The sequence below is a fragment of the Pteronotus mesoamericanus genome, unplaced genomic scaffold, assembly GCF_021234165.1.
Source record: "Pteronotus mesoamericanus isolate MK-2021 breed Mesoamerican mustached bat unplaced genomic scaffold, CSHL_Meso_final scaffold_507, whole genome shotgun sequence".
Classification (NCBI taxonomy): domain Eukaryota; kingdom Metazoa; phylum Chordata; class Mammalia; order Chiroptera; family Mormoopidae; genus Pteronotus; species Pteronotus mesoamericanus.
This window is the reverse complement of record NW_026555319.1, coordinates 16,900,735-16,921,029: the sequence shown is the minus strand read 5'-3', so window position 1 is coordinate 16,921,029 and position 20,295 is coordinate 16,900,735. Positions and strand designations below refer to the sequence as shown.

At 49.3% G+C, this 20,295-nt stretch overlaps 2 protein-coding genes and 1 pseudogene across 2 annotated transcripts in view; 2 read left to right on the top strand and 1 right to left on the bottom strand.

Moving 5' to 3' along the window:
- Positions 1–2,450, bottom strand: part of RNF185 (ring finger protein 185) — a 35,279-nt gene extending 32,829 nt beyond the window's left edge. Inside the window, exon 1 of the mRNA XM_054594254.1 lies at positions 2,324–2,450. The gene's annotated coding sequence lies outside the window, so the exon portion shown is untranslated. The remainder of the gene's footprint in view (positions 1–2,323) is intronic.
- Positions 2,451–5,032: 2,582 nt separating this feature from the next.
- LOC129087534 (uncharacterized) lies at positions 5,033–5,205 on the top strand (annotated as a pseudogene).
- A 10,172-nt stretch (positions 5,206–15,377) lies between these two features.
- On the top strand, positions 15,378–20,040 carry PLA2G3 (phospholipase A2 group III). Its single transcript, XM_054594386.1, has 7 exons — positions 15,378–16,004; positions 16,963–17,095; positions 17,344–17,478; positions 17,733–18,040; positions 18,775–18,904; positions 19,013–19,129; positions 19,738–20,040. Exons 1-7 carry the CDS (start codon positions 15,494–15,496, stop codon positions 19,907–19,909), a joined length of 1,506 nt encoding a protein of 501 aa, XP_054450361.1. The 5' UTR covers positions 15,378–15,493; the 3' UTR covers positions 19,910–20,040.
- Positions 20,041–20,295: the final 255 nt, after the last annotated feature.

Sequence of the window (20,295 nt, the reverse complement as noted above, 5' to 3'; positions counted from 1 at the left end):
AGCTATGTTTCAATAAAAACCTTACTTATGGACACTGGAATGTGACTGTCCTATAACACAAAATATTATCCTTTTCTTGATTTATTTCCCACTATTTAAAAATGCAAAAAACACTCCAGCTCCCCCACCATTCAAAAACAGGCAGTGAGGCCAAATTTGGACCATAGTCTATAGACGGCAGACTCCCGCTCTTGGTCAGAATTTGCCCATGTGTGCTTCAATTTTTTTTTTAAAGTGCTTCCAATCAATGAAGTTTGGCAACACTAGATTGAACTAGGTTAGGGATTTTTTTTTTATTGCAGAATGTCTCGGTGCCTTTAATGTGGTACTATACACTGAGAATTTCCAAAAGGGATAATACTATAAAGTTTTTTCCAAACTTATTATTACCATAGAACACTTTTTTCAGAGGCACCTCTTCAGAATAGTGGCTTGAAAAACACACTATATAAATGTCAACTTGGTACTTTTTTTAAAAAAGAAATTTTCAGATTAAGAAGTTTTAAAAACACCACCACCACGTTAAAATTATTTTACACAGCACCTGGATGATAGATGAATAGGCATTTCACAAAATGTTTCTTCTTTAATTCTAGGAAACACACATAAGGCAGGAAGACAAACACAGACAGGAAGCTTTTTAGGGGTGGGGCAGGTCTGGAAGCATGGATCATAATATGGAATCTTTGCTCCACAGGACAACGTTAAGTGTTCTAACAGGTTTTGGAAAAGCAATCTGCTTGGCGTTTTATAAATCACAAAATAAGGAGCTTTGATGTTTGACTAGAAAACTATTAAGATGCTCTAGAAGCACTCTCTGAAGATTACCCATGAAGATGAACTGGCTAGTCAAGTTCAAACAAGGACTGGTTTTAAATGTTGGATGTAATGTTAGCTGTTAGACTGCAAAATTCTCTCGGTAAACACACCCTCTATACAACACAATGCTGGAAAGAGGATTAAGGATTTATGTCTAAGGTAGAAAGGCTGGTCTGAAAACCCTCCTGACTGAGACTCCTCAATTTTGTGATCCAGAGTTCACTGGCTTCTTCTGATCAAACACAAAGTCTTCAGAGGCATTTCCAAGCTGTTCTATGAAAAGAAGCTACAAACCAGTGGGCTGGGGACCCTGCTCGGTTATTCATTCAACACTTTAAGGAACTCTTGTATAGGCCGTTCCAAAGTCCTTGAAAAGGACAATCCGCAGAACAACCAGGAAGAGACTACATAAGATACATTCAGATCCACTGGCCCTACTTCCACAAGATGTAGGCTGAAGTGTCAAGGAGAGGACAGAAAAAGTCAGTACGCGCCAGAAAGATTCAAAGTAACTCCTCAGAATCAGACGCTTTCAAGTTGGAAAGGGCTGCCATCTAACACCTGAATTCCTCCTTCAACAAGGAGTTCACTACCTTTTGGGGCAACTTCATTGCTGGTCACCTCTGACCGGCATTAAATTCTTCTATGAAATCCTAATTTTGCCTTCCTGTAGAATCCACCTATTTGAAAGAGTGGAAGCCCTCTTCACCATATCAACTTTTTCAATTTTTAAAGAGAGTTCCCTTCATTTGCTCTTTTCTAGAATAAACATCCCAATTCTTTAGAAGATTCTGAATGGGCTCCAGCTTCCTCAAAGCAAATCTAGTACTCAAAGCAGGAAAGCACTTCAGATCAACTGGCTTCAAACATCAGCATGTATAGGCGTACGTTCAAAGCGCCGTTTCCCAGGTTCCAACCCAGATTCTAAAAAACGAGGTCTTATTTGCGTTCCTACGGTAAAGCATGCATTTCCATGGCATTTCAAAGCAGATGGTGCGAGAACGGTAACTTGAGAAACACTGCCGTTTTACAAATGAGGAAACTGAGGCCCAGCACAGGAATAGGATTTGGCCCAGAATGCACAAATGGTGGCGAAGTCTCGAACCCGCGTCACTTACTCCCCAAGCCCAACTCTGTTTATCAAGCTTCCCGGCCTTGGCTTCTCCATTCAGGGTAAACTCATTAAAAGCATATGAGAGGCCGCCTCGAGCCAGGGACAGAAAGAGTTAGAGTGAGTCCTTGCCTGAAAAGGAGAGCTCGTGGGGAGCCTTTTCCCTTCTCAGGGCCTCAGTTTCCCCAAACTGTAGTCACGGGACAGGAGACTATACACCACCAGCCCGACCTCTCTTCTTAAGGGCCCGGGGCAGAACCAGGCGTGTTGTTTCTGCGACCCTGGAATCAAGTGTCGCAGCCTGTGGGCCCCGTGAAGGAGGAACCCGGTCCCTCGCCACTCAACCTCGATTGACCTACCTGCTCCCCCCATCCCCACCAACCCCTCACGTACCTGCAGCTGCTCAGCTAAGAAGGCCGAGGCCGACCCACCCTCTCGGTACGTCGACCGCTCCTCCGCCAGTCCGTCCGCCCCGTCAGTCTCTTCGGCCGGACCTCTGATCCCTCCTACGCGGACTCCGATCGCCTGACGCAACCCGCCCTCTCTGAGGTACTTCCGATCTCAACCGGAAAAGGTTGGTCCGCTGCGCCGTCCTCCGGACCACATCCTTGGCTCTAAGGTTCCGCCTGCGAGTAGGAATCTCAGGAACGTCGGGGCTTAGCTGTCAGCTTTTCAAAGATCCTTGATTAGGGCAGGGAAAATATCAGGTAAGCGTGGAAGATCCTGTTGCACCAGAATGTAAGGATGGGGATCCGAATGATGGTAATATGTCAGAAGACTCAGGAGCTAACTTGAAGGAGATCCCACTGGCCAAATCAGGGCAACGTGAGCATCAAAATAGGTCGTGATAGCAACAGTTTGACTAATTGAACAAAATGGTAACCCATGAGTCTTTAATGATATAAATAAAGAAGTGGGTAAATAAATGGGGAGAGTGACAACTAACATGATGGAGTAAACATGAAAATCAATAATAAGTGGTAAAACTAGAGGAACAGGATGTTTTACATATTAAAATTGTCTCCCATAAGTTACTTATAATTACAAAGGCAAAATAGTATTTCTGCAGAGGTATAACTTCACAGAACAAGTGAATCAAAGTAATCAAAGTTAACATCACCAGTTATAGGTCAAGTGGAGATCATGTGCCTCCTAATAAGGTGCACTGAGGATACACCATATCTTCTGTGACATTTATATCCAAAATGCATAAACCAAATCTCACGAGGAAGCATGAAGTAAACCGAAATCGAGGGACACTCTACAAAATAACTATCAGTATCATGAAAGACGTGTAAAGGCTGAGGAACTGTTCTAGTGTGTGATTCCAAATTGGATCCTGGAGTGGGGGAGGGGAGAGAGAATAGGTATAATGGACAATATTGGGACTTGTGATGAAATTTGAATATGGATTGTGGATTAGCATATTATATCAATGGTAAATTTTCTAAGATTGATCATTGTATTGTGGTTATGTTACGAAAATGTCCTTGTTCTTAGGAAATATTCACTGAAGTATTTAGGGGTAAAAGGGCACAATGTCTCCAACTTAATTTCAAATGGCTCAGAAAAAGATGTGCGCACGTGTGTGGGTGTGTGTGTAGAGAGAGAGAGAGAGAGAGGGAAAGAGGGAGAGAATGAGAGAGTACTCAAGGGAGAATGATTAAACAATGAGGCAAAATGTAAACAAGTGGTGAGTCTAGGTTAAGGGTATATGGGAGTTCCTTACATAATTTTTGCAACTTTTCTTTAAGTTTGAAATGATATAAAAATTCAAATTTACTCCCCAAATAGAGGAAGTGCCTAGGTCCTAGCCAATTCACTTGTATTCATTTATGTGCTAGGCACTGATGATGCAATGAGACAAAATCTTTGCTTTCATGCCTAGAGGGAAAAATATTAGACATGCAATCACAAAACTAATGGACTACTTATCTTTTTAAAAAAACTTCTCTTCTCTTGAAAATAATAATAACTCACCTTTACTGAGCTTAACTGAGCACACTCCACACAATGGTTCATTTGATCCTCATAGCATCCTTATGAAGGGTTTCGGTGATTATCTCCATTTTACAAATAGGTAAAGGAAAACTTGTAAAAGTTTACTCACTTTTAACACTTAATTAAATTTTCAAATCACACATTGATAGATGGTGAAGCTACAATTTGCCCCAAGTAAGGTGTTCTCTGGAATCCTTGACACCCACCTTTATTGTTTCATTAACCCAACAAACATTTATTAGGTACCTACGATTATCTCAGGGGTTGTATTAAGGGTTGGTTCTGAAGCTACTACATGAAATATACTTGTAGATAAAACTCCTCACCTGCTAGCTCCTCCTCAGGTTCCTGTGGCCAGGGAGTAACACAAGGTGTGTTTCCAGTCACACAAACGTTGATTTGAGTCCAGGCTCTGAGAAAAAGAAAAGTCATCTCTGATGTCCAGTCCAGGAGCTGGTCTGGCACTAGCAGGTAGGTCTTAGTGTTCTGAAAAATGTCACAGAACATCATCAGACAAGGCAACTCTGTGACTATAATGAATCAAGACAATAACAAGACCTTTCCATAATCATGTCTGAACCAGACAAAATGTGAACATTGTGCAAACTGCAAAAATGACCAAATAGTTACCTATCCTGGCTTATGTGGAGATTGCTGCTTATTTACCAATGTAGCTTTAGTCTCAGCCTAATCTTCCCTCCTTCTAGATAAGATTTATCAAGATACCCAATCATAGACAGTTCCAGTCCAGATCAAAACTCTGCTTCCTAACCCTCCCCCAAATTAAATCATAAATGTTTTTTCTAACTCTCTGTTACTGAGATGCTTCATCATTCCTCGTGGTTTTCATCCTCTCCACCCGCCACTGTAACAAGTAACAAACCCAATTTGTTCAACCACGGGTGTGTTCCTGGAGGTCTTTAATTGGAGGGCCTTGTAAGTGGCCATGCTCACTAGCTATGCTACTTTAGACAGCAGCTTCTCTTACAAAAGTCTCTGTTACCCCATCTGGTAAAAGGAAGAGATTTATTCCTAACTGAGATGGTTGAGAAGGTTTAGCACTGAGTTAGCGCTCAGTATGCTTTAAAAAATTATTGCTTGATACTCCCCTGGCAGGGGAGATACCGTGATCACAGAGGTGGTTTTTGCAGGGCGAGGCTTACCCACTGCGCTCTAGATGTGCTGACCCCTGCGATTTCCCCAAATGTGGGAAACTCGACTGCAGAATTTGTGGTGGTGAGGTTGGGGGTGAACTGCGTTCGCGCTCTCCCTGGGGAAAATAAATTCACTCCTTGAGCTATTACCTCCTTCAAGTCAGAGAGTGCTATCATTATGAAAAGACACTGAAGCCATAAGCTTCAGTTAAGACAAACTTGCTGATTGTACTCCCCTTTGCTCCTTTTGTTGGGTTTATAAGGCAGACTAAAGGCAAGAGTTCAACTTTTCCTTCATCAGAAATAAGATCATTCTCATGCTCTCTTCTAGAAAGAGAGAACCATGTTCCTGAAGCTTTAACGTTAGGGAACTAGCACTGTTTATTTCTTCACGTTCTTGTTATTAAAAACGTTCCCAGGAAATAACAGAACTGGAACTAAGAAACTTGAAGAACTTCAGCTTCCAAAGTATATCAAGTAATATCTTCTCTGCCTTAGCACACTAAGGCACTTACAGATGTCAGGAGCCCTATTGGTGGTGTTCGCACATATCCTGCTAGAACCCAGCATGGATTTCATTTTATTTAATGTCTGCAACAAATTGTGCTGGGTTAAAAAATAAATTCCAGTGGGAAAGAATAAAATAACTAGACATGTTCTGATTTCTTTCTCTGATTACTCTGAGCATCTGAAGGATTTCCATTTAAACACCTTCCTCCTCCCTCACTCCCAATTACTCCTCTAATGCTAATACTAATAATGACAGCTAATATTTATTGAATGTTTATTAATGTGCCATGGAGCTTTATGCAATTTAACCCTCACCCCAAATTGTGAAGCAGATATTACATATGAGGAGTAAGAGGCCCAGAGAAGTTACGCAACATTCTCAGGGCCACACAGCTGGTAAGAATCAGTCTCAAGTTTCGAATCTGCCTGCAAAACCTGCTCCTGTTGAAATGCTGTTTGCCACCTGGCCCAGAGAGTGGGGTCTGTGAAGGGATGGAGGAAGGGATGGGGCTGGAAAGGAAGGAAAGGTCTGGGGAAGGAGGCTGTGAGAGTCCATGCAGAGGCATTCAGATCTTCTCCAGAGTGCAGAGAGTGGTAGAGATGAGAAGCACAAGACAGGTAGGAGGCCATTGCAGAGCGCCAGAGGGAACAGGGACCTGAGTCAAGGGTCTGGGGGGAGAGAAAGGTTAATAGCAGGAAAGGGCAAGTTACTGTGTGAGTGTGATTTAAAGACCTGACGCCTCAGGTGTATATCTGCCAAGTGAGGAGAGACAAGGAATCTGGGGGACCTTCTGGCCTATTTGCTCTGTTAAGACCCACAGGTTCCTGCCCTTCCCTGCACCTGTTTTCTCCCCTGTTCAATGAAGGGAGAAAAGATCCCAGGAACCAGCCCAGCTCTGGCAGGTGGTGAGGAGGTGGCATCAGTTTTTCCTCCAGTCTCCCCACCACACATGGGGTTGAAGCAGGTGTGGTGAGGTACCTCAGTAACAGAGTGTTAGAAAGGACATTTTGGATTTGGGCTCGTGTTAGGTAATTTGAGGGAATTTGATCTGGGCTCTTTCCACCTCCACCCCACCCCACGCTGGGGTAAGTTTGTCCTGTTGGGTAGAGGAAGCTAAGAGAAGAAGACCATGTTTGCAGACAGAGGGGAGAATAAGCCGGAGGAAGCACCCCCAGATCCTCCTCAATGCCAGCCCTTCCCTGGAAGAGGTGAGCCAGTGAGGGGCGTGGCCTCATTGGTTACCCAACCTGGGGCAAATGTGAAAATCCTTGCTGTGCACCTTCAGGCATGTTACCTAACCCCTGGACCTCAGGTTCCTCTCCTTCTTTGTGCGTGGGTCCTAAGGTTAGGCTGAAGCCCACTGCCATCAAGCTTCCCGCCCCAGGACAGCTCAGGGTCCATTGATTCTACTCTGACTGGGACCTAGCCCAGGGCACTGTTCACATGGTGGCCCTGCTGACCAAGGACAGGGTCTCACTTGAGTCAGGAGCAGAGTGAAGCCACCAATGAATGCATAAATAACTGGAACAAGTTATTTCCATGGTATGTGACTTCCTAGATTTGGGTCTGGATAGTATTATTTGTTTAGAGACATGGCCACTAGGTGATATCAGGGCCATATTCTGTAATTTTCTAAGAGCTGGGCCTGCTCTTAGGCTTTTCCCAGAGGATTCTCGGATATTCCCAACACAGATAGGGCATGGAGAAAAATCTGGGAAACCAGAGAAGGGGAAAACTAGTGAAGGAGAGGAAAATCTGGAAGGCGCTAAACATTTATGGGGCCCAACCCCTGGGTAATGTGAGGAGGGAGGCAGGGCGTTCCTTGAGGAGCCTGTCTCTGCCCTGCACCTATGGGGGCCCAGGAAGGAAGGAATGTTTGCTTAGGGCCTACCACGTGCCAGGAATTACGGGCAGATCTTTTTCTTATATTTTTCTCAGTGAGTCCTTTTAATAGGTCATTGAGGAAAGAATTATTGGCTACATTACAGAGGAGGAAGGTGAAGCTCAGAGAGGTGAAGATACATGGTCACCGTTACACACCAAGGAACTAGAGCTGGATTTCATGCTTCTGAGTACTGGAGGATGAGCTAGAAGTTGGGTGGCCAAATAAAATACAGGATGCCTGGTGAAATCTGAATTTCACAGAAACAACAAATGTGACATGCTTATACTAAAATAAAATATTGTTTATCTGAAATTCAAACATAACTCAGTGACTTATTTTTGCTCATCTAGATAGAGGGGATACCTGAGGCCCCCGCAGCCAGGATGGGCAGAACTTAGGACTGTGGGGTCCAGAAAAGAAGTTTGAATGACACAGCAATGCCCTCTAAGGTCTTGGAGAAAAGGCCTAGATACCAAGGCCAACTGATGCCTGCCACCTGCTGTCTGGCCACCAGAGGGCAGCCAAGGTCTGCACAGCTTCTGATCTGATGCCTGGAAACTTTCCCAGGGCCCTGTGACAACAAAGATCTAAGACCTAAGGGACAAAGGGACCCTCAGACTTTCCCCACTCTGCACCTCATCTATTCATCTTCAGCCTCCCTCATACCAGCAAATTCCCCCACCTATTGTGTATCCATGTTCAGGCCAGAAACCTGGGAATTACTCTTTTTCTCAAGACTTACAATTTGCATACAAAAAGGTCAGTCTTCCGTGTTCAGCTCCATGAATTTTTACATATGTACCCGTGTAACAACCACCACACAGATAAAGATACAGAACTGTACTGTCCAATACAGTGGACTTTATCCACAGGGGGATGCTGAGTGCTTGAAATGTGGAATACAAATTGAGATGTGCAGTTAAGTATGAAATACTCTTCAGATTTCAAAGACTTGATACAAACAGAATATAAAGTAGCTCATTAGTCATTTTAAAATATTTATTAAATGTTGAAATAATATTTTACACATGGATTATATATAATGTCATTAAAATATATTTTACCTGTTTCTTTTTTAGAGAGAAGAGGAGAAGCATCGATTTTTTTCTTGTTCCAGTTATTTATGCATTCATTGGTGGCTTCCTGTATGTGCCCTGGCCAGAGATCAAACCTGCAATCTTGGCATATTGGAATGATGCTCTAACTGACTGAGCGACCCAGCCAGGGTTCACCTGTTTCTTTTGCCTTTTTTTTTTTTTTTTAAGATTTTATTTATTTTTTAGAGAGAGAAGAAGGGAGGGAGAAAGAGAGGAAGAGAAACATTGATGTGCAAGAGAAACATTGATCAGTGGCCTCTTGCATGCCCACAGCTGGGGACCTGGCCCACAACCCAGGCACATGCCCTGACTGGGAATCAAACCAGTGACCTTTTGGTTTGCAGGCTGGCGCTCAATCCACTGAGCCACATCAGCCAGGATGGTTTCTTTTACTTTTTAATCTGTGGCTAGAAAATTTAAAATTACCTTCGTGGCCCACATTAAAGTAATATTTTGTTTAGCGCTGGGGCAGACAGATTCTGATAAATTCACCTATAAAATAGGGACTCTGAGAGCTGGAGTAATTGACTGATGTTTACATTGCCCAACTATGGTAGAGTTTGGTGGGAAATCAGGTCAGTTTAAACTCTGAGTCCATGGCTTCCCCACAATGTTCCCCCCACCCCCCAGCCCCCTGGCCTGAATGAACTGCTGTTTGACCTCTTCCAGGGTCATATCCCATTTGAGACTTCAGTCAATCCTGGGTGGGAACCTAAAGTACATCTGGCCATTCTGGATCGGGGGTATCAGGAAAGGGCTTCCTGTAAGAGGTGATTAAACTGACATTTGAAGAATGAGTAGAAACAAACCAGGTGAAGGAGAGGAAAAAGTTTTAGGTGAAGGGAGCAAAGTGTGCAAAGGCCTTAAGAGGACCTGGTGATTGAGGAACTAAGAGTAGCTTTGTGTGGCTGCAGCAGAGAAGTGGGGAGCTGGTGAGGTCTGCCAGGCTCAGATCTTGCAAGTCATGACGGGAGGGACGGGCAGACCTGGCTGGGCTTGGGATTTGGAAAGATCAGGACTGCTGCTATTTGGAGAACCCTTGTAAGACAGCAAACTGAGGGCCAGAGAGGAAAAGGGCTTGTCAGGATCATACAGTGAGTCAGAAGGTAGAGCCCAGACCAGAAAGACCAGGCAATAGCAAGGAGGAACCAGGAAGGGAGCAAAGAGTCTTCCTTCTTCAGGAGTTTCTCTAGAAGGCACTGGCTTTGGGTGCCCACTAGGTGGCAGCAGAGGCTAGACTCAATTCTGAGACCGCCCCCCACCCCGCCAGGGCCCACCCTGCTGTCCCACAGCCGTTTCTGCTTTCATCAGCCTGGTCTGGGCGTAAGGGGCAGCTCCCTGGACCTGAATAGACACTTCTCCAAACAGTTCATACGGGTGGCCAATAGATGTATGACAATATGCTCATCGTTACTAATCATCAGAGAAATGCAAATTAAAACCACAGTGGCCCTGATCAGGTGGCTTAGTTGATTGGAATGTTGTCCCCTTCACCAAAAGGTTGCAGATTCTATTATTGATCAGGGCATGTACCTAGGCTACAGGTTCAATCCATGATTGGAGCACTAATTGGAGGCAACCAATTGGTATTCCTCTCTCTCTCTCTCTCTCCACCCCCCTCCTTCCTCTCTCTCTAAAAGCAATAAGCATATCCTCAGTGCAGCCACTTCAAAAACAGTCTGGCAGTTCCTCAAATGGTTAAAGATAAAGGTTCCACATGCCCCAGGAATTCCACTCCTAGGTATGTGCTTAAGACAAATGAAAACATATGTTCACACAAAAACTTTTACATGAATGTTTATAGCCCTAAAGTAGAAACAACCCAAATGGATAAATGTGGTTTATCCATACAATGGAGTGTTATCCAGTCATAAAATGGAACGGCGTGCACTGATACCTGCTACAACACAGATGAACCACAAAAACATTATGCTAAGTGAAAGAAGCTAGGCCAAAAGATCATATATTGTATGATTCCATTTATATGAAATATACAGAATTGGTAACTCTGTAGACACATGTAGTAGATTAGTGGGTACTTGGGGCTAGGAGTTGCGGTGAAGGTGGAATGGCTGTTACCGGTCGCAGGATTTCTTTTTGAAATGACAAAAATATTCTGGAATTAATGGTGATGGTGATGGCTGCACGACTATGAACATACTGAAACCACTAAGCGGTACACTTCATGTTATTTTTGACCACTCTGACACATATTTAAGAGCTGTATAAATGGTACACTGTGAAAGTGTGAATTGTGTGTAAAGTACGTGAATTATATCTCAATAAAGCATTTTAGAAAAAAATGGTCAGGTGGTACTGTACTCATTTGAAGACTTGATTGAGATCTGTGTCTGTCTTCCAAGTGTCTGTCTCGCAAGGCTGTTGACAGGAGGCTTCAGTTCCTCATCACGTGGGCCTCTTCACAGGGCTGCTCGAGTATCCTCAGGATGTGCCAACTGGTTTCCCAGAGTGAGTGATCCCAGAGAGAGAGCAAAGAGCAAGGCACAGTGCTTTTTTGACTTAGTCTCATAAGTTAACTCATTTCTGCCACATTTTATTTGTAAGAAGCAAAGGACTAAGTCACACTGAAGGGGAGAGGGAACACTCTCCCAATGACCCCTTGGTTTGCAGGCCAGCACTTAATCCATTGAGCCACACCAACCGGAGCCAACCTCCTCCATTAAAAGGGTCAAGTATCAAAGAACCTGTGCCCACCTTTAAACTGCCACAGCTTCTAATGCTGCTCAGTTATGTAGAAGGAGTTCTGTAGTGCCTCTGATTTCCCATCTCTCTCTCTCTCTCTCCCCCCCATTCCTAATTTATTTAAAAAATCTTTTTAACGTTTAATTGTTTATTATATAAAAGTTATGCTTTATATATAACTTATCATGTCTTTAAGTGCAAACATAAAAACTAACACAAAGGGTAGTTAAGTAATTAAATATAAAGTATTTTATAATCAATATCATTAAACATGTAACCTTCTAGCGTTGGATTTTTCTTGTTCCAATTTATCTTTCCAAGATTCACATATATATGTAGCTGTTTTAGGTAGTAGGTGCAAGTTATTTTTTAAAAATTTTATTTATTTTTAGAGAGGGAAAGGGAGAAAGAAGGAAACATCAATGTGTAGTTGTCTCTTGCACGCCCCCTACTGGTGACCTGGCCGGCAACCCAGGCATGTGCCCTGGACTGGGAATCTACAGGCAAACTTTGCATCAGAATTCCCTTTTGGCACTGAGATTTTCTCGGAGAAGCACTGCAGTGTTACCCAGCCCTCCTTCTCTTCTCTCTCCTCATAGATGTCAGATCTGCAAGAGAGTTTGAAGGCTTTCCCTGCCCACTCCTGTCTTCTCCCTCTTTATCTTTCATAGACATTTCCCTCAATAAATCTCTTGCACTCTGAACTTAGCCTTGGTGGTGGCTTCCTGCAGGCCCCGGCTGACACCCAGCCCTGACTCCTCTGGGCTGCCAGATCCCAGGGAATGAGTTTTCCCTTTATCCAAATCTTGAGCATGCTCTGTCTCCCTTCCTCTCCTCTCTCTGTCCAGGGTCTTGCTCTGTGCCTGGCACATAGTAAACACTCAGTAACTATTTGTTTTTGAATGAGTACAGAATGTCCTGGAGCTGGGCACTGCCCGCACCATTCTCCTGGCACAGAGAGCTGCAGGCGGCCTTCTGGTGGGGCCGGGAGGGCCAGATCCAAGGGGCAGAGGGAGGGCACCGTTTAGGCAGTGGGGAGGAAAGCCCTTTGGTGGGGAGGCTGTGGGGGAGCCAAGAATCTTTTAGGACGGGGGGTGGGAGCCCTCCCCACACGCCAGGGCATGTTTGGCCTGGCTTCCCCCATCCACTCTGTGACTCCTGGCAAATCACTTTTCTTCTAGGGCCCATCCATACATCTCCACAGTGGGATGAGAGGGCCTGCCCTGTCCGTTTGCCCAGAGGGGCAGGGGTTGTGAGCACTAGATGAAGTCGGGGGTTGGGGGGGGAATGTGAATAGGAAAGGGCGGGGCATGCCCGGTCCTGGGCCTGGGGTCAGGGTAAGGAGGGGGAGAGCAGACAGAGAAAGAAGGAAGAGGGAAGGACTAGGAGAGGCAGGCACACACGGACACAGAAACAAAGAACAAAGAAACAAAGAGAAAAATATGAGAGAGAAGCAGAATGAATGAGAGAGAGAGAGCCAAAAGACACAAAGAAACAGGAAAACCGAGAGAGAGGGAGAGAAGACGAGAGAGGGCGGGAGAAAAATTAAGGAGGGAGAGAGGGAGAATAACATGGAGGGACAGTAGAAGAAGAGTGAAAGAAAGATAAGAAAGAAATGGTGAGAGAAAATAAGATGGAGAATTAAAGTCAGAGAGAGAAAGATGGAGAGAGGGAGGGATGAAGGAGATGGAAAATTATAAGAATCAGAATCAGAGAGGAAAAGATACTAAGGTCAGAGAGAGAGGAGAGAGAAGCCAAGAGGAGATAAAGAGTGATGGGGACTGATGGAGGGAGACAGGGATAAACAATCAGACAGGGAGGGAGGAGGGAACACCTTCTCCCAAGGACCCCTACCCATCCCTCCCTACTGGCACCCTGCCCCACCCCAGTTGGGGGGGACCCAGAGTCAAGCACTTCCCCCCCTGTGCCTGCAGGGCCCAGCCTGCTCGGTCCTGTCCTGCTGGTTTGGCTCCTAGCGTCCTCTGCTGCAAGGCCATTGAAGGGCGCCTGGTGGAAGGCAGGGCCCCAGAGCCTGTTCTGTAGGCTGACTGACATGGCCGCTGGGTGGGATCTGAAGGGAAAACCCAGTGACACCCTCCCGCCAGGTCTGGGACGGCCCCAGCCTGCCTCCTTTCGGAGCCCAGACAGGATGAAACCTCAAAGGTCAACCTCACTGTACCCCTCACTGTACAGGGGAGGAAACTGAGGTCCAGAGAGGTGCAGGGCCAAGCCTAAGTCACACAGCCAAGCAGGGGGCTAGCGGGGCTAGCTATCACGGAGGCAGTTGTGGCCCGAGAACTCTGGGACTTGCTTTCTCCTGGGTAAACTTCTTTCTGTGTAAGGGTGTCCTGAGGCTTTAATGACAGTGTTTTGGGTGATGGTCACTGTGCTGAGAGTCTTTCCCAACATCCATGAAGTGACTACTGCAATTGTGCCCATCATACATGTAAGGAAACTGAGGCTCAGGGAAGTGAAGACTTCTAACCTTAAGGTGCCATAAGCCAGGTTTGTCTGACCTTGAAAGTTGGGTTCCTGCCGTGGAACCTCCAAGCCTCCCTGTGTGATGTGCAGGGAAGGGCTCTGTAACATGGAAAAAAGGGACAGAGGTGGGTGGCACTTCCTACAACTGGGGAAAGTTACCAGAATGATAACTCTTCCTAGAGGTGCTCACCTTTGTTCTGTTCTGTCCCTGCCTTTGGGGACACCATGCCTCCCTACCCTTTCCAGTACCACTTGCTCTGTTCCAACCCCGTCTCTCAACGTCTGGAGATAAGGAGCTTGGCTCCTAGGCGACCCCCACCCTCTCTCACTTCTCCTTAAATCCAAGTAATGACCTCTTGGGCTACAGGTCCAGGCTGGCTCTGGAGCCACAGAGATGGGCCTGTTTGTCCTGCAGCCCCCTTCTCCCTCCTCTGTACAAGGAGCTCCCCTTCCCTAGCTCTGCCCCTGGCTCTGCCTCCCTGGGCTCATCGTTCTGGGAGGGATTTGGATGGAGATTGGTGGGGAGAATGTTGGGGGCACAGCAGACGGGGGGGCAAATGAACGGACAAGTCAGTGTCCCAGCCAACCCTGAAATCCCAGCAAAGCCCCTCAGGAGCTGCGCTCCCAGCCTCTCACCCTTCCCCAGCTGGGCCTGTCACCTGAGGTTTCTGTACCCTCCGTGAGCCCCAGTTTCTTCATCTGCACTAAGGGTGTACGCACCCCAGCTTCTCCGGATGGTTGGATGCTGAATGATACATTGGCTTTGGGACATAGAAACATGTGCAGGGTACAGCCCTTTCTTGACAGATGAACCACCCTTGTCTCTTGGGAGACACGATGCCTGCTGTGTCCCCGAAGTGGCCCCCAGGGATGGAAGTGGCTGCAGATTTAGCCTCCTGGGCCATCCTCTGTTCCTCGGGGGGCCATAGTCCCTTCAAGTCCAGAGCATCGGCCCTGCACCATGTTGCTCCCAAGGCCCGCTCTGGCCGTGTCTCCACCCGCTGTCTATCACGCCAGGAGCTAGGCCTGTGCTTGGACTCCCAGGAAGTGGGGAGCCCTGAGACACTGTCCCTTGGGGATGCCAAGAGCCTTTCTATGAACCAGCACTTGGAGTGAGCACTCTAGGTGGTCAGACCCAGCTGCCCTCTTTCCTAAAAGCCTCCCTTTCCCAGAAGTTGGGGATGGGGTGGCCACAGAGCTTCAGTAGTGCCCTCACCTGTTTCACCCAGTTGTGGCGAAGGACAATGGCCTCCTGCCAACTTCATGGAGGCAGGGTGCATGGCAGCCATTCCTGGAGAAGGGAGATAAGGATGATCTAGGAGCCTCCTTTTAGCCCCTGAACCATCTTCCTTCCCTGGGGAGATATAGAACTCTCCTGGCCCCGCCCCCGAGGCCCAGGGTTTTGGCTCCCACAGTCCCCATCCAGGCGGGGCTGGCAGCAGGTGACAGGATGGCAATGAGAAAGGCAGGGTGAGTGGGGGCGTGGGCCTCGGCAAGTGCGCTCCTCAGCCAATCAGCGTCCTGCCCAGCCGGTGGATTCAGTTACAAGCTTGTGATCACCCCATACTCCAGCCTCCTTCCTATTCCTCCCAAGGCTCCATTCATTGGCCCCGCTGCACCGGGTCTGCTGGGCATCGTTTCCGCTCAGCTCCTGAGCTGCTGCCTCGTGGGCTGTCAGAGATAGTCGTCCCATCTTGGGGGCTTTGTCTGACTGGGCCGGGCCACTGTGGAATGGGGGTTCTGGGAGTGCTGTTGGGGGTGCTGACCTGCCTGAGGTCTACTCTGGGGGACTCTCCTGCCTTCCGCTGGCACAGCACCTCCTGTCACTTGTCCAGGCCCATCCCTGGCAGCCCCATGGGGTCCCTAAGTTTCTTGGGCACGGATGCCCAGGGGCTGGCCCTGTTTCATGCCCTCTGGGATGGGCACGGGAGGCTGCAGACATGTAACTGGCAGGATGAGCCAGAGCTCACTGCAGCCTTCAGTGCTCTCTGTGCTGGCGAGATCACTCGGGGCTTCTTCATCCACGCTCCTGGACCTGAGCTGCAGAGAGCCCTGGCCACCCTCCAGAGTCAGTGGGAGGCCTGCCGGTCTGAGAAGAGTCAAGCAGGAGCCAGGGAGAAGCGAGCAACAGAGCAGAGTGAAGCACCTGGCGTAGCACACCAGCGGGGGAAGAGAGGCTGGACCATGCCTGGCACACTGTGGTGCGGAGTCGGGGACTCCGCCAGGAACTCCACGGAGCTGGGTGAGCCATGGGGGTGTGGGCTTGGGGCCTGGGGTAGGGGAAGTTCAGGCTTTTACCCGGGCCTCCACTTCCCCAGGCTGTGTGTCCTTGGGGGCGGTGGGGGGAAGTGACTTAAATATGTGAATGTCAATGTCCTTATCTGTAAAACAAGGGCCTCATCATGGGATGCTTAAATGAGGTCATAGGTGGAAAAGGTCCTAATCACACCAGGGAGTCCTCATTAATCACCATCTGAAGGTGGATCCGGTGTCAGCTGAGCTCAAAAGCCATTTCCTAAGAGCAGACTTTAGGAGCACAGAGTACCCAACGGAGTGGACAATGAGACCCAGAGGCCTGGGTTCAAATACCAGCTTAGCACATCCGAGAGCTCTGAGCCTCCGTTTCCTCACCTGGACAGTGGAAGTGGCACCTTTCTTGCAGGGCTACCGTGAGCTTGGGTGTGGGACGTGCCGGGCACTGGGGAAATGCTCAGGAAAAGGTGCTATCACTGCTCATATGGTGAAAAACACGAATGGCTTTTTCTGCAGCCTCAGCACAGCTGTCTGCGCGTGTGTGCGGAGGGCTGGGGGAGGACTTGGCACCTGAGCTGGAGCAGGTTGGCATCCTGACAATGCTTCACAAGCCAGCAAGCGAGGTTCCACCCTGCCTGTTTATCATTCCATTCCATACACATTCCTGGCCTCATAGTTGTATTTGGGTGTGAGCTTGGGTCTGCCTCCCGAGTCCTCTCGGGAAGATCTTCCTGTGGCTAAGGGCCCCTGGGTAGGCCCCTGGGAGAAGCTCTGCCTGGGTGCTCTCCTTCAGCTGTGAAACTGTGAGTCCCGCAGAAGGAGAGCGACTGGCCTGAGGCCACCCAGGGCTGGGCTGCGAACCAGGTCTCTGCTCTCGACATCAGATGGGCATAGCTGGTGTGGCACCCAAGACCCTGCTGAGCTGGTGCCCCCTCTGCTCCCCGCAGGGGTCTTCTGGGGCCCTGATCTCTGCTGCCGGGAACACGACCGCTGCCCACAGACCATCTCGCCTTTCCAGTACAACTACGGCATCCGAAACTACCGATTCCACACCATCTCTCACTGCGACTGTGATGCCAGGTTGGCAGGGGGCAGGGGACGCAGGGCTGAGGTGGAGTTACTCAGTTCCTGGGTTCAGAGACTCACGTTCATGTGAACCTTAAAGGATCAGACAGGCTGGAACCCACTGTGCAGGTGGGAAAGCTGAGGCCTGAGCGGAAACGGAATTCTTGGAACCCAAACCACGTGGTGGTAGTGGCTGCTTGGGCTTGGGGAGGAGCCAGGTGGCTCTGTGTGATCCAGGGACCTGAGTGCTGGCTCTGGGGCAGGTTCCAGCAATGCCTGCAGAAGCAGCGGGACTCCATCTCAGATATCGTGGGCGTGGCTTTCTTCAATGTGCTGGAGATCCCCTGCTTTGTGCTGGAGGAGCAGGAGGCCTGTGTGGCGTGGTACTGGTGGGGCGGGTACGTAGTTGCCTTCTTCAAGACCTTTCCCAGGGAGGGAGGCTGTATGTCTGTCCACTCGGGAATGATGCCTCATCCTCTCTTCCCCCTCCTCAGGGTGGGGCCAGGATACAAACCCTCCCTGGGTGCCCCACACCTCCCAGTGGGATGAGGGGTGGGGCTGACAGAGCCTTGGTCTCCATGGAGATGAACCCAGGAGGCTTCTTGAAGGGAGGATTCTAGGTTACCAATTGTCATCAATTGCTGCCTCCTAGGTGTAGAATGTATGGCTCCATACCCTTCGCCCGCCTCCAGCCTAAGACCATCTACAATGCCTCCTGGAGCTTCCCGGCCATCCCCGTGACTCCCGACCCCCAGAGTCCAGCCCCCAGCAAGTCACGACAGAACGAGTACCCTCAGCAGTGGCCATCACAGCAGGAAGGGCCCCAGCAGCCCAGCAAAGACAATGCCACCACCCTCCAGGCCACCATGGCCTCCCCTTGGCCTGATATGACCCCCACAGCCAGGCTGAAGATCACCCATCCAGGTCTTCAGGGGCCACAAGCTGCCCTAAAACCTGAGGGTGAGCTCAGAACATTTCATTGGGGGTCCCTGATGTGAGGGGGGTCCCTGATGTGAGGGGGGTCCCTGATGGGAGGAGTTGTCCCTGCCTCTGTACACGTGTGGGAGCCCTATGTTACTTCCTTCCCTGCTCCCAACTCTTCTTGGGGTCTCCGAACTTCTCCCATCAAATCATGCTGCAGCAGAGGGATTTTTGTAAGCTCCAAACTTGACGATGGCACTCTCCTCTGAGCCCCGACCGTGGCTCCTCTGACCTCAGTTGACAATGTCCCAACACCCTGGGGCCCCTGGGCACTGCTTCTGCAGACCCTACTCCCCTGTCTAAACTTTAGTTTCACAAACTTCATTTGTTTCCTCAAAAGCACCTTGCTCTCGCCCACCTGTGGGCCTTTGCACACACTGTTCCTTCTGCTGGAGCGCTCTCCCGCCTCTGCTTAGCAGCCCCTGCCTGCAGAAAACCTTTTCTGACCGCCTTCTGCACTTGGGACCCCCACCACTGCAGCACTGCTCTGTGTGTGTGTGTGTGTGTGTGTGTGTGTGTGTGTGTGTGTGTGTGTACGCGCACGGGCGCGCGTCCCCTATGTTTGGCACTATAAGGTCGGTAGGCATGAGATGGAAGGAGTCTGTGCGTGTGTGACTGAGTCCATGTGCTGGTGTTTCTTCTGGATGGCAGTGGGTATCATTGGGGCTTCCCTGGGGGACTGGGCCCTACCATCACCACCATGCCACCCCCAGCCACCCACCAGGCCTGCCGCGGCTTCCGCCACCTGGACCAGTGTGAACACCAGATCGGGCCCCAAGAAACCAAGTTCCAGTTGTTCAATAGTAACCAAGAGCCCCTCTTCCACTGCACCTGCACGCGCCGGTGAGGCTTCCTTGGACCCTTGGGGGTGGGCTGCCTGCTGCCAGGCACTGGGAAGGAGCACCTGGCAGGCAAGGCTTTGCCCCAGCCTAAGCCTGCCTCTGCCTTCAGACTAGCGCGGTTCCTGAGGCTCCACAGCCCACCCTCAGGTGCCTACATGCTTTTGGAGCCGCTGGGCACCACCTGCTTCAAGCTGGCCCTTCCACTGGACTGTGCTGAGAGCAAAGAGTAAGTGACAGCAGAGCCAAGAGGGATGGATGGTTTTCCCAAGGGGGTGGGTTGCCTCTACCCCTGCTTTGTTCACCTGGGCCAAGTTGATGGTGGCAGGGGGCAGGGACATCTGAACTCCATTGTCATGTCCCCTGGTGCCTGGGTTCAGCTCTGCAGTTGGTCCAGGTGGGTTGCATCTTGACTCCGTCATTTACTTCCTATGTGGCCTGGCAAGTTGAATCACCTCTATTTTCTTATTTGCAAAATGGTTGTGGAAGCGAAGGAAATGGTATGTGTGGTGCACACCGTCTAAGGCCTGCAGGCAGGTAGTAACATGCTTGTTCAACCCAGAATCTCATTTCAGTTCTGATTCTCAAAACCAGCCCCTTGTTACTTTTCTTATTTCACAGCTGAGGAAGCAGGCAGAGAGGGGCCCAGGTTTATGCAGCCAGGCAGTGGCAGAACCAGGCCTCCGGGCGCCAGCCCAGGTTGATCTGCCCCCTCCTAGTGGAACCATCCCTCCCTGGCTCTAGCCCTGCTCCTCTGCGCCTCCATTCCTGCATCTGCAGAGTAGGGTGGGATCCTTGGCAGCCATGATCGTCTGCCCCACCTTTCTCTCCCCACAGTTGTTCCAGGGGCCCGAGGGCCATCAAGGTGTCAGCTCGGCACTTGCAGCGACTTCAGCAGAGGAGACTCTGGGGTACAGGCAGAGATGATGGGCAGGCATGGCCTTCAAAGCACCCAAGGGTCCCAATGTCATTCTATGACCAGTGCCTGCAACTGACCCAGGCAGCCTGAGAACCCAAAGAGCGGCAGAAATCCTGGAACCAGTGACCTCAGCTCCAGCTTTCATGGGCACCAGACTGGACCTTGCCCCCGGCTTTGCTAGGCCCTCGGGGTCTCAGCCTTCTCTCCATGTGTTACGCCGAAGCATGGCACAGGCTCTTGGGACAGCCAGGAGGCTGGATTGGGAAGAGGGGCCCAGGGCCCAAATGCTGGACGACGTCTCCTGCTGTGCTGGTTGATCTTGAGCTGATGACACAACGCCTCTGTGCTTGGACTTTGCCAGGGAAGGAACTTCACTGCGGATGGGGAATGGGGAGAGGGTAACTAACTGCAGCAGCCTCAGTACACACTGGGAGGAGGTGCGCGCAATGTTGCAAAGTGAATACAGGTCTCAGAGT

Coding starts and splice junctions, on each gene's coding strand:
- PLA2G3 (XM_054594386.1), top strand. CDS start 15,494: ATGGGGGTTCTGGGAGTGCTGTTGGGGGTGCTGACCTGCCTGAGGTCT. Junction 18,041..18,774: donor AGCTGCCCTAAAACCTGAGG/GTGAGCTCAGAA, acceptor TGCCACCCCCAG/CCACCCACCAGGCCTGCCGC. Junction 19,130..19,737: donor GACTGTGCTGAGAGCAAAGA/GTAAGTGACAGC, acceptor CTCTCCCCACAG/TTGTTCCAGGGGCCCGAGGG.